This window comes from Platalea leucorodia (assembly GCF_965183815.1).
Source record: "Platalea leucorodia genome assembly, chromosome: 1".
Taxonomy (NCBI): Eukaryota; Metazoa; Chordata; class Aves; order Pelecaniformes; family Threskiornithidae; genus Platalea; species Platalea leucorodia.
Window position 1 is genome coordinate 19,867,918 of NC_138823.1, and position 12,537 is coordinate 19,880,454.

The 12,537-nt window shown below is 43.3% G+C and overlaps 2 protein-coding genes across 8 annotated transcripts in view; one reads left to right on the forward strand and one right to left on the reverse strand.

Moving 5' to 3' along the window:
- Positions 1 to 3,291: 3,291 nt before the first annotated feature.
- On the reverse strand, positions 3,292 to 9,152 carry ENY2 (ENY2 transcription and export complex 2 subunit). Of its 7 annotated transcripts, none has more exons than XM_082327169.1 (6): positions 9,027 to 9,152; positions 8,527 to 8,620; positions 7,696 to 7,791; positions 6,567 to 6,637; positions 4,489 to 4,563; positions 3,292 to 3,546 (listed from the first exon to the last, which is right to left on the reverse strand). In XM_082327169.1, the coding sequence occupies exons 2-6, from the start codon at positions 8,592 to 8,594 to the stop codon at positions 3,470 to 3,472; spliced, it is 387 nt and encodes a 128-aa protein (XP_082183295.1). In that variant the 5' UTR covers positions 8,595 to 8,620; positions 9,027 to 9,152; the 3' UTR covers positions 3,292 to 3,469. The 7 variants fall into 7 exon arrangements, with proteins under 7 accessions (XP_082183295.1, XP_082183297.1, XP_082183296.1 ...); XM_082327171.1 differs by lacking the exon at positions 9,027 to 9,152 and adding an exon at positions 8,901 to 9,002; XM_082327170.1 differs by lacking the exon at positions 9,027 to 9,152 and adding an exon at positions 8,807 to 8,887.
- Positions 9,153 to 9,213: 61 nt separating this feature from the next.
- The window catches only part of NUDCD1 (NudC domain containing 1), a 54,305-nt gene continuing 50,981 nt past the window's right edge, over positions 9,214 to 12,537 (forward strand). Inside the window, exon 1 of the mRNA XM_082323267.1 lies at positions 9,214 to 9,426. Coding sequence (XP_082179393.1) covers positions 9,309 to 9,426 — 118 coding nt within the window. The 5' untranslated portion in view covers positions 9,214 to 9,308. The remainder of the gene's footprint in view (positions 9,427 to 12,537) is intronic.

Sequence of the window (12,537 nt, forward strand, 5' to 3'; positions counted from 1 at the left end):
TTTTATTTTTTACAGGCTTGTCTACAAAAAGACCAAGCTGAATCAGCTACTAGAGTGTATATATAGGGCTGCCATCTAAAAGAAGTGTATGCCCGCAGCTGAGGTAATTCACATCGATCCTAAATTGTCACTTCTTGGCCATGCAGTTCTGGGTGCTGTCTGCCTTTGTAAGGAATGAATGCAGTTCATGACATCAAAAATGCTGAAATTTTGAAGAAAAAGTACTTACTGCATCTATCTGTCTGTATATGCTATAGGTATGGAACCTTTAACAGCACAGATCATCTTATTTTTCAGTGTGCAAAGAAAACCTCAACAGGACAATAATGTTTTGGCTGAATCCTGAATGTTACTGATTGGTTTCAGCACTCAACCAGATAAATAGAAACTGAGATTGTGCAGAGAACAGTTTGCAAAACAGAGCCACCCTGTGCATCCGAGAGTAAAACCTGCAGTTGAAACAAAAATATGAGGCCACTAAGGGGACCTGTTTATTCCTCAAGAAACCATCTCCCATTGCTGATATCACCCCAAATCTAACTTCATTCTTAGAACCACAGACTCATAGAATCATAGAGTGGTTTGGGTTGGAAGGGACCTTTAAAGGTCATCTACTCCAACCCCCCTGCAATGAGCAGGGACATCTTCAGCTGGATGGATCAAGAAAATCCATCAAGATACATCTGACCAGTCCTCTCCAGTGTAATTTGGATCTGCACATGTTGTCAAACACGTGCTTTTTGCCTAGCTACTGAATGGAGGCTGCACTGGTGTGACCAACAGAACTCACGGCGGGAGCGTGCAGCGTTGGGCTGTTTGCATCAGAGAGCGGCCTGTGTTACCCCGAGATGGGAGCCGCTGGTGCGTGTCTGGAAGGCAGTCACTCCCCTTCCTGCTGGGTCTCTGAATGCTCTTGCATTTTAAGCCAGTCTGGGCAGAACTTTACAACTTATTTTTGGAAGCATGTGAAAGAGCCGTTTGTCAAGCCTTTAACTTCAGATTGGTTAGCAGCACTTTCTGAAAATTCATACGGCATTCAGTCTTTATTCTGTGCCAAGCATGAACTGCCTACAGAGGAAAACTACACCGCACTTACAGCAGCTGCACTTCAACTGTCACATTCTAGATGGAATCTCAAATGTTTACTTATCAGACAACCAGCCTTCCACAGTTCAGTGTGTGAATACCTTAAGTCTGGCTCTCTTCCACCACAGCGAAGGAAATCAAGTGGAAGCTCTGGAGCAAGTTATTGTGTGCCCATGACACACTGCAGCCATTCATCAAGCAAAGACTTGTAAAGTCACATGCAAAATATCGAAGAACATCAGCAAAGACCTCTAAGAACAAAAGCGTAAGAATACGGAGGATATTTTACAGCCTTGCCATACATTAAACATACATTCAGCTAGGGTATGTTCTGCTAGATTGCGTGAAGAAACATTCTGTACTCCATCCGTTACTAGCATTGGGTAAATCAAGTCTAGAATGAAGAGCTGAGAATAGATGTTAAGTATATGCAATTCAAACAGAAAATAGTCATTGCAAATGAAGTTGCAATCAAACATTGAATTAACATACTCAATGCAAATAAAGTTTTTAAAAAACAAGATGGACTTTTAAGTGGAAGAAGGAGTTTTCTTCTTTCTTGCATCCTCCGTTATTTAACAGTGTAGAGGCAACGACATACGGTGAGTATGCTCAAACTGGCATGAAGGTGTATTTAAGACAGTACAGCACAGGCCCTCAGAAGGAGTATCTGCGCGCTGCAGCAGATCCCTGATCCTGGCTCCTGCGATGTTCCAGTCTCGGCAGGAATTCGCTCTTGCGTAGGTAAGAGGTGTTCGTGACCGGTTACCTCTCATCCCATTGAGCGTCGGTATTGCCCAGTTTACATTGAGTTTTGTTGCGTGCCAGACTTCGCCTTGGCCTGATGCTGGACTCCTCTCTCCCTTCTGTTCCCCAGCTCACAGTCTGAGCGGGGAAGTTAATGAAACACTGGCAGCCTGGCACCGACAGCCCCGCTGCTGCAGTTTCAGCCCAGCCCTGTGCAGGGGACCGGCTCGGGTGGCCGCAGCCCCAGCTGCCTGACTTCCCGGGCAGCCGGCAGCCTGGGCCCGCAGCCGGCAGCCTGGGCCCGCAGCCTGGGCCCGCAGCCGGCAGCCTGCGCCCGCAGCCGGCAGCCTGGGCCCGCAGCCTGGGCCCGCAGCCGGCAGCCTGGGCCCGCAGCCGGCAGCCTGGGCCCGCAGCCTGGGCCCGGCAGCGGAGCCCATCACTTCCCTCTGGGGCGGGCGAGGGAGCGGGACGCAGCCGCGGGGCTGCGGACCGGAGCCTGGGGCGCGGGTGCCCCCGGGCGGCCCCGCGGGAAAGGGCGCAGAGGCACAGGCACCGCTCTCGGAGCAGCTGGAGGACAGCCCCGCGCTAAGCGACAGCGTTGAGAGTAGTCTTCTAATTAGGAGGATTAAGATTTATGTTGAGGCAATTAATTTTTCACAGTAGCCGAGTCACAACAGTATCTAATTGCTCATTCAGTTCCCGCTTATGCTTCTCCTCCACTTCATAGTCTATTAGACACTTACCTCAAATTGAAGCTGGCAAAAATTAAACGTTCTCACTTCAAAGCCTCTCTATTCATCACCATTATTTTCGCAGCTATTTATAGACCTGGCTGATGTTGCAGTTGCAGATACGAGAACTTAAAATGTGTCATCTTAAGAGACTTATGTTGGCAAATTATTGTATCACACTTAAATTTCAAAAGGCCCCAAAGATCCACATAATTAAAAATTACCAGTAATATGAGCAAAGCTAGAAAACAGTAGTTGTCGTGGATCAGAATAGTGACTCTTTTTAATTAAAGTAAATGAGAAAAGAAGAGAGAATAATTGATGAAAGACACGACTGCCTTTTTTTGTTTGAAGAATTCATCCTCCTATGAATTACTGAGTGAATATTTGCAATACAAGTCAGAGACTTCGAACCACTCACACTCTAGTAAAGAAGTACCAAGAGGAATGCCACCAACAGTGTCATGTAGTCTTAACTTCATGCTGTTCAGCTACTTCAGAAAAATTAGAAAGGATACGCTCAGTAGCGTGTCATATCCCATTTTCCACAGACTTTTTTCCCCCTTCTGCATTTCTAGTTAACATACTTGTTAATCACACTTCTTTTTTGAAAATCTGAGCAAGTTTGTACAACTGTATAAAATTATAGATTATTAAAAACTGGAATAGGTGACACCATATTACAGTGCATTGAGAGAGAAAAGAGCCTTAGAACCACAAGTCCACAAAATTTTTTATTAAAATAACACCAAGTTTAAGAAATCAATGCAGTGCAAAGAAACTTCAACTCATCATACAAAAAAAATAATGATTTTCCATCCTTAAGTGTGGAAACTGCATTCCAATCCTGACATGATTGACATAATACAGAAACAGAAACACCGTATCCCAGATGAAGGTCAAAGTTAAAGACTGGCATGCTGGGCAAGGAAGGTTCTTATTCTTTGCAAGAGTTCTTTCTTTACGCTGTCTGGTACCAAGGCTGAAACACAAGTAAGAAAGCAGGAAGTAAAAAAGACAAAATGGAAAACATGCTAATACCAAGCTTTTACAACAGCTACTTCTATTCTTTGTTCTTGCAATTCTGTTAATACCTAAAGTAACTGAAGCTACTTGATTTTCATATAGCACATCTATATTTCTCCCATTTAAAATTGGCTAAAATTTAAGTCTATTGAGGACCCTGTTGTTACTGGAGGGTTTTTTGCCTAGCCATAGTCAAGAAAATTGGAAAGTTCGAGGGAGAGGATTATTCACCAGTAAACAGGATCTAATAATCAGAAACTAGTTTGATTATCCTACTTTTTTCCTTCACGAATTTAAGACCAAAAAAAAAAAAATCTTAGCTATGACCTCAGAGTAAAAGTCTTCAGCAAGTTATTTTGAAGGCCGATTTTTATTTAAGACTTAATGAAGTTTCGCCCACTAACACCAAAGCCTATTAGAGAGTCCAAGAAGAACTACATAAAGACTGCAGTATTTCCTTAAGAGATTCCATTTTTCTGTATCTGGACGCTATGTCCTTTCCTTTTGCCGCTTGGCATTACATGAGTACTGTTAGCCCAGATTTTCCATCTTAAAAAGAACTGGAATTTTAAAACATCTCTGCCTCATACCCCAAGTTTTCTTGGGACCATTAAGTCAATTATAAAGATAAATACAGACTCATGACTAAATAATGTAACCTGCAAAAGTAGTCTACACACACAGCTCATTACAGATTTTGAATGGCTGTTACACAGTATGAATTCAGATGTTTTACTTGTAGTTCATATCAAGCTATTAATATCTTTCCTTGAAGCTATTATCATCTTTCCTTGAATCCAACACAGGTAAATTCATAGTACTGCTTTGAAAATATTAATGAAATACAGGTAGGTATGTTTATTGAGGTACTACCACATCCACGTTTGCATTTTCTTACCTCTGCCTTTGGGAGTGATTTCTGCCACCAAATCATCAACAGTAACATGCTCCAATCCTTTTTCTTTAATGACATCTGGGGAAGACCAAGATAAGTATTTTAAGTCTTTTAATCCATTCATTAGAAGACAAAACCTGTGCCAATGATTAAGAGACAAAACCTGCATGCACAGGTCATCAGAGAAGATGAAGTAGCTTGCAACCTAAATGTAGGTTATTAATTCAGTACCTACACTGCATTGTACAGTGGATTTAGTCTCTCATTCATACTATAGGTTTAAGGATGGGAACTTGTCACTACTGATGCATCTTGATCAGCTCACATTTAAAAATCAAACTTTACCAAGTTTAAGCTTATCTGAGCATTACCAGATCTGCATATTACTGGAGCGTTGTAGCAGTTCACAAGTTGGTCTGCTTATCTCTTCAAACACATTATTGACATAATAGTGAGAAAGAGGTGCAACTGGAAAAAGACTTTGGAACATACAAGAGAGAGCACAGAGACAATAAATACTTACTACTCTTCCTAACTGGTTTAAACAGCATCTCTCTATATATTTCAGCAAAGTAAAAAAGCATCTCTGAAAGAAAGGTATACATCTACAGCAAAATAAAAGCTATGATTAAGATATACTGTGTGATTAATACATACCAGTATTTAAACAAATTGTCTACTTACAGTGCCTCAAAGACTACTGAAAAATGCAGAATTCAATGCTGAGAAGAAACCTCAATTCAGTAGCATAAACCTAAAATATTTTGTCTAAACATGAATATTTTTAACTATATGTCAGTACATAGGATTGACTGTCCCCAAGACACTAAATATGTTTTCTGAACTGACATCACATGGACTATTTGTAAACTGTTTTTCTTGGCTGAATTCCCTGTAGAAATTGATCCTGGATTGCTCAATTATTGAGCAATTGATCCTGGATTGCTCAATTATTATAGAGCCAAGAGGCTCTAGAACAAGCTACCAAAAAAAACCCCCATACCCTAACAAAACAACAACAAGAAAAACCCCCAAATCCTTCTCTATCCTTTCTGTTGCAGGTTATTAGGCCCTTAACAGGGATAACAGAACTTATTTTTGCATTCTCGGCAGCTGCAGTTACAGTTCAAAATACTAATGTAAACCAAACAATTTTACATAACTTTACTATAGCAGTTTATAAAGTGTATAGTTGAGAAGGCAGATAAACATCCCTTTCGTTATCTGTACTACTGAAATGTGTAAACTCTGGCAGTGGCATCAGGCAGACAACTGCAAACATGAGTCATTTCAGCCTTCTCTGCAAATCCACCTATGAAAACAACTTAACACACTCAGCCCTACAAAAACAAACAAACAAACAAAAAAAAAACCAACCAAAGAAAAAACTTTGTAATGGAATGTTGAATTGCTGGGCACAACAGACCAAATCAGAATTAAAAGCAAAAGCTCAAGGGATTTTGCTTTAAGGAAATGTCATCATGCAGTAATATTCCTGGATGCTTACATACTATTTATAACAGTTTCATACAATTCAAAAGTCAGTAAATTGTAGAATACTGAATACTTCACTCAAAACTAAAGATTTGGGTATTTGGAGACTCATCTGCTTGTTTTGTCTCATCTGAGTTGATGATCTTATTTTCAAGAATTGTATTCAGAAAGAGTACAAATGCACTTCTTTCTCTCCCATATGCAGACAACAAAGTTCTCTAAAGTTTCCAAGTTGTGAACCACTGCATTTGCTCCATTTTCCTTTATCTTGGTTTTTATTCTCCTGTGGTAAGAAAGTGATCCCTCTCAAAACAAAAAGCTGTATCATGATGAATATTTAGGGAATCAATTCCAATACTTTTCTCAGAAGCTTAATAAGTTCCAGATCAGAGAAAAAGTTTCAAGATTTTTTTTTGCCAAGATGGCAAGATGCTTTCTTGCATGCAAAACCAACTGCCAGAGATAATTTCCTCTTGCCCAAGTCTCACTTAAATGGAGTGTTAGGCAATAAAGCTTTCATCTGTGACTTTTATTTGGCCAGACCCTCAGCTGATTACAAAGAATACTAGTTATTTGACCACCGTTACCTTTGCAGTGTGCCTTCAACTGATCCTTCCAGCCGCATTCAATTAATTTGGCTCTCAGCAACTCTTTAAGGCTGTTAAGACAATATACAAACTTGTTAGCAACAGCAAACATTCCTGACAGCTTGAATATGCTTCAGTGTGAAAGTTAAGCTTGCAATTACTACTCGTAGCAGAACTCCCAGACCAGCAGCAGAAATGGCTGAACACCATGTGAATCCTAACCCGAATGAGTACCAATTTCAGTTTACCATGTTGGCCTATGAGGAGTGGGCAGCTCAGGAGCTAATTCACACTATTTCTTCAGGCAGCATTGATGCTGCAGCCACAGAAAAGAGGTAGATGCCCTTGAATCACTTGAACTGCCCAAGTCTACTCTGTTAGTAAACGTATGCTAACTTTCAAAGTTAAAAATATTTCACCTGAAACCAGGCCTTCAAAATAAATAAAACCTTCCCTGCTCCTTTCTGAAAGGACAATTCTGGACTACTGTCTTCAACTGCAGGTTTCTCTCCCCAGTTACGCTACCTCGTGATGGGTGAAGACAAAGGGATTGTGTATCTTAGCTTCCTAAATGTGGTTAGCGACTGTAAGCATAAGCAACAAGGATTCGGGCACTAAACAGAGAAGACGCACAACAACCTGCCGCAAGGATACATCTATTCCATATATCAAAAGAGAATATTGAAAGCTAGCTAAAAAAGTGAAAATTAGTACTGAAAAACAGAAGAGAAAATGAAAGTAAGAGATGATAAAATAAGCTTTAATATCTTCATCCTTTATTCTATCAGCTAGCAAGACTACTTATTTTGTACCATCCTAAATATCTCGAGCAAAATTCTGTTTTTATGAATGAAAGGACTGCAGTAAGAGGCTGAATTGTGTAGGTCTAATCCTTTTAGAATTGTGAATCCCTCAGTGAATTGTGTAGAGGGCAGATGAACTGATGACAAAAAGCAGAGTAACAATATAGGTGAATTTCACTGCTTCTGGGTATTTCTTAATTCCAGAAATCTGAGTGCTCTGTCTCTGATCATAGTACAGCTCTCATAAATCTTGTTTATAATACAGCTTTTGACATCCAGTCAAAACTCTTCTTACTCTTAAATTAGAGTAAAATAGGTCCCAATACCATTTCAAGAAATTGCTTGCTCTGCCGAAGCTCCGTGCAATCTCCAAGGGGATCGTCACAAGCAGGAAAGAAGTAGAGCACAGGCACCATGTCAGTCTACAAAAGGTTACACTAGGTACAGAGATATGCGATGACCTAGGAAGAAGACTCCTCCTCATACAGGCCTTGAAAAATGAAGGAAATAGAGCTTTCGGTGCATGGTGTTACAAATGTAGTGAAATGATGAGGAGGGACACGTCATAAGCACGCTAGTGGTAAGTAAATACAACACAAATAGAACAGGTTGAAGAGACAACAAAAGGCCAAAAACTAGCTGCCACACTACGTTGCATAATTTACTTGTTTGCCTTTATTGGGACCTCTACAATGACTTGTACAAGTGCTGTTTTATGTGTTCCACTGTATATTTCTTTCCTGAACAAGAGAAGAGAGAGGAACACAAGAAAAACTTAAAAGCGAAAAGAAAAATTTTGTCTCATTCTCTTCATCAGGAAACAACATGATTTAACTGCAACAAATTGCATTGAATGGTGATTTTTATATGAACAAAGAACCTTCCAGCACAATATACCAGAATAAGAAAAAGCTTTAGAGTTCATAAGCCAAGCACCCCATCCTTTATTTTCCCAGCTTCTCAAGTGTAAAGCTAAAATAAAACTGTTCAAAAGGCAAAAATAATATTTTATATAGCTTTATAGAATACACAAGACTTTCACATACAGGCATTTCAAGAACTTAGAGTTAAGTTTACTTAATCTTTACTTGTAGGTATACTTCATGTTTGCTAATATTTAAAGCCTCTTACTGGCACGGAGGAGGAAGCCCACTTACCGTTCTCGCTCTCCTGTTTCTATTAGCTTTTGGTTAATGGTTGCTCTCATCTGGGCATCTTTATTCATTTTGGAAATCTAGGTTTTTCACAAACCTACACAGAGCAGAAGAGAGTTTTGACAAATACTGGCGTCACCAACAGCACAAAACGAAGTCACCTGCACAGAACTGCCTGCGGTGCCGTGCCCACTGAGGCACCCCCGCAGTCAGTGTCGGAACACCACTACGCGACCAGCTCTGGCGACAAGCGGGCCCGCAGCCGCACCGGGACGCCGCTCACCCGGCTGCCCTAGCGCCAGGGGACCGGCAGCTCACCGGGCCGCTTCCGCGGGCGCGGCCTCCCCGCAGCCCGACCCTCCCGCCCGGCGCCTCACCCGCCCGGCCCGGCCCGGCCCGGCCCGCGGCTCCCCCGCCGCGGCCGGAGCGAGGAGCGGGCGCGGGGAAGGCGCCGGCAGGCCGAGGCCCAGGCCCAGGCCCAGCCCGGCGCGCTGCCGGCTCACCCCGCCGCGGCGCCGCCAGTCCCCGGCGGCAGGAGGCGGAGCCGCCCCGGACGCACAACGCGCCTGCTGCCCGCCCTCCCCTCGCGCGCGGGCGCCGCCGGGAAGCGTAGTCTGGGACGGGGCCGGCGGCGGCGCTCGGGCCCGGACTACCGCTCCCAGCGAGCCCGGGGCCGGCGGGCGGCAGCGCGGCCCTTCCCGTGGTGCTGCGCGGCGGCTCCCGCGCGTCGCCCGAGCCGCCGGGGAGTTGCCGCCCGGTGCCGAAGTTTTCCCCGGAGCGGCGGCATGGCGGGCGCCGCCCACTGCTCGCTGCAGGCCAAGCGCCTGCTCTTGGACCCCAAGTTCGAGGGCTACAAGCTGTCCCTGGAGCCGCTGGCCTGCTACCAGCTGGGGCTCGACGCGGGTGAGCAGCGGGGATGGGTCCGGCGAAGGGGGAGCGCCCGCCGGGCCTCGCCTTCGCCCCGCGGGCAGCGGGGGAGGGCACCGGGTCCGTCCGCGTTTCCCTCCGTCCGCTTGCGCTGCTCCGCGGCCCGGGCCAGCGGCCCTCGCCGCCAGCGTGCCCTGAGGCGGGGGAGCCCCGGCCCGCCTTACCGGCAGGCCTGCCCGCCTGTCCCCTGGGGGAGCGGCGGGCGTGTAAGAGGCTCGGCGTTTCCTCTCGATTTTTCTCGTTACAACTGCATGCAGTGTTGTCATTGCCTCCCCCCCCGCCTCATGTGGCTTTATGGTGGACCAAGGTCTCTGACTGCTGTCAAATCATCGCCTTACAACTGTCTGCCGCTGTGAGCCTGACCTTAGTTTCTGAATGGGTAGGAAAATCTGTGTGCTAAATCTGTCCTTGGCTTGTGCAGACGTGGTGAGGCCGGATGACCAGCTGAGGTAGTTCACAGTGACGGTGTCTGAAATGAATGCACGTGATTTAGACGACTATGTATGAAATGAGTATCTTCTACAGACTTTAGTGAATTAACCACTTTTCCTTCTTACTCTGCCCATAGTTCAGAGGTGGATCTTCAGGCTGTTCGTTCCATGCGCTCCTTTTTCTGTTAAGCATTATTAGCATCTGAGGTACTGGCCCATTAGTGGATGATTTCACTGAGTTCTCAACGTGGATGAATTAGTTTTGGTTTTTTGTAAAGCTAGGATAGTAATATACAGTTTGAGTGTGCTGATCTCTGCCTCAGTATATTTACTGAGCAATGAGTTATCTGTTGTATGTTACTTTAGTTTTGTGTTGAAAACATTATATTAATAGTGGAACAGAAAGGTATGTTTGCCATGGTGAATTGTCAGCAGTAAGATGGAAGTTGTATGCTAATTGCGTATTGAAGGATGAGTGAATGAGTTAGGTGATCCTGTATATGTATCTATGATAGAACTGGAGAATTTAACGAGAGTAACATTTCTGTTTATGTAGTTTTACATTTTTACTGTAAGACTGATATAGGTGTCACCTTTTAAAAGACAGTCCAAATGTGAGTGTATGTGTGTTAGGAGCGTACTACAGCTGTGTCAAAGATGGCAACAGTTACGTAGCAAAGGTACAGTCTCTTAGTTTGTTCTTTATTTGATATTCTGCTTATGGTCAAACAAGCAACGTGGTTCTTGGATAGTCAATTGTGTACCTGTTCTAAATAGATGAGGATTGCAGATTTTCATTAAAATATTTTAATGATGGAGTTGCTAATGGAGAGATGGACCTAGTCAGTTCTTGTCCATTCAGATATTTTACATAATAGTTATGGTAACTTGTGTGATAGAAGATGGGTATGTGTGCCTCCGTTCTTTCTCTGCTTCCCACAGCACCAAGACCCTGACTCATTTCAGTCCAATTTATTTTGCTCTCCTACTAAATCATTAATACGAAGTCACTCTACTCTGTTCTGCATGTGTGTGTGTATCTGTATATATGCAGATATAGATATTGGTCCACTCTCCAGTGGACCAAAAAAGGAAAGCCTTTTTTGTTGTTGTTTTTTTTAAAATTAGTAACCTGAAATATAAACCAAACCAGGTCCTATATCTGTCTTCTAGATGTTTTGTTTGTCCGTATTTCAGCCTGCTCTGAGGCTATACAGCTGACTCACTGTCCTGCTTTAACCCCAGCCGGCAACTTAAGAACCACACAGCCGCTTGCTCACTCCCTGCTGGTGGGGTGGGGGAGAAAATCAGAAGAGTAAAAGTGAGAAAACTCATGGGTTGAGGTAAAGAGAGTTTAACAGGTAAAGCAAAAGCCATGCAAGCAAAACAAGGAATTCATTCCCTACTTCCCATGGGCAGGCAGGTGTTCAGCCATCTCCAGGAAAGCAGGGCTCCATCACGCGTAACGGTTACTTGGGAAGACAAATGCCATCACTCCAAACGTCGTCCCCTTCCTTCTTCTTCCCCCAGCTTTATATGCTGAGCGTGACGTCATATGGCATGGAGATATCCCTTTGATCAGTTGGGGTCAGCTGTCCCAGCTGTGTCCCCTCCCAACTTCTTGTGCAGCCCCAGCCTACTCACTGGTAGGGTGGGGTGAGAAGCAGAAAAGGCCTTGACTCTGTGTAAGCACTGCTCAGCAATAACTGAAACATCCTTGTGATACCAACACTTTTCAGCACAAATCCAAAACATAGCTCCGTACTAGCTACTATGAAGAAAATTAACTATCACAGCCAAAACCAGCACACTCTCTCTCCTTGCTGGTTTTCTTCTGCTTACTTCAAGGCAGTTTCCTCACTGTACAGAGATGTTCTGTACCTGAACTTTGTATTTCCTCATGTCAGTGGCCTACATATGCGTTATATTGAGGGCATCCTCCCATAACTTGACTTTTATGTTGTGTAGGAATAATGGGTTGAGTTGTAGAGACCGTGGATGGTGTGCAGGCTGTGGCTTTTTCAAAATACTGCACAGGAGAAGAAATTAATATTGTGTGAGAAGGCCAAGGACTTCTGGTTTCTAGCACATTTGTGAGCAGATTAAAGGTCCCAGGAATGTGATGGAGGTAGTTGGTAGTTTGTGGATTATTAAATTAATATTTGTCACTGAGCAAAGAGTTTGATTTAATTTCCTCAAAGTGAGAGTGAGTAAAGTACAATAGCTTCAAAAAAATGTCAAATGTTTAGGAACACTGTCAGCATGACTAATTTGTGATTTTATTCACAACTGTGCGCAAAAGTGTGGTAGTAGAATCTGGAAGATTAATGTACAAAGGCTGTTGAATTTTTTGTTTGTTTTCCAGGAAACTCTTTAGGAGTGCTTGTCAAATGACCTGGGATTTGGAGTTCTGCCTGTGTGGCATCCCAAATTTCATGGCAGTAAAATGAACATGGAGGATTTACAGTACTTAGAATATGTGACAATGAATAGAAATAGTACTCATTCTTAAGTAGAACTGAGTTACCTCAGCTGTAGTTGAGTATTTACACAGTGTTATTACAAACTTGTGTATTAAGCACTGGAGTATTAATCTTCTTTGGCAATATTTTCATCTATGTTTTTATAGTTATCAATTTTTATGAATTTCACTGCT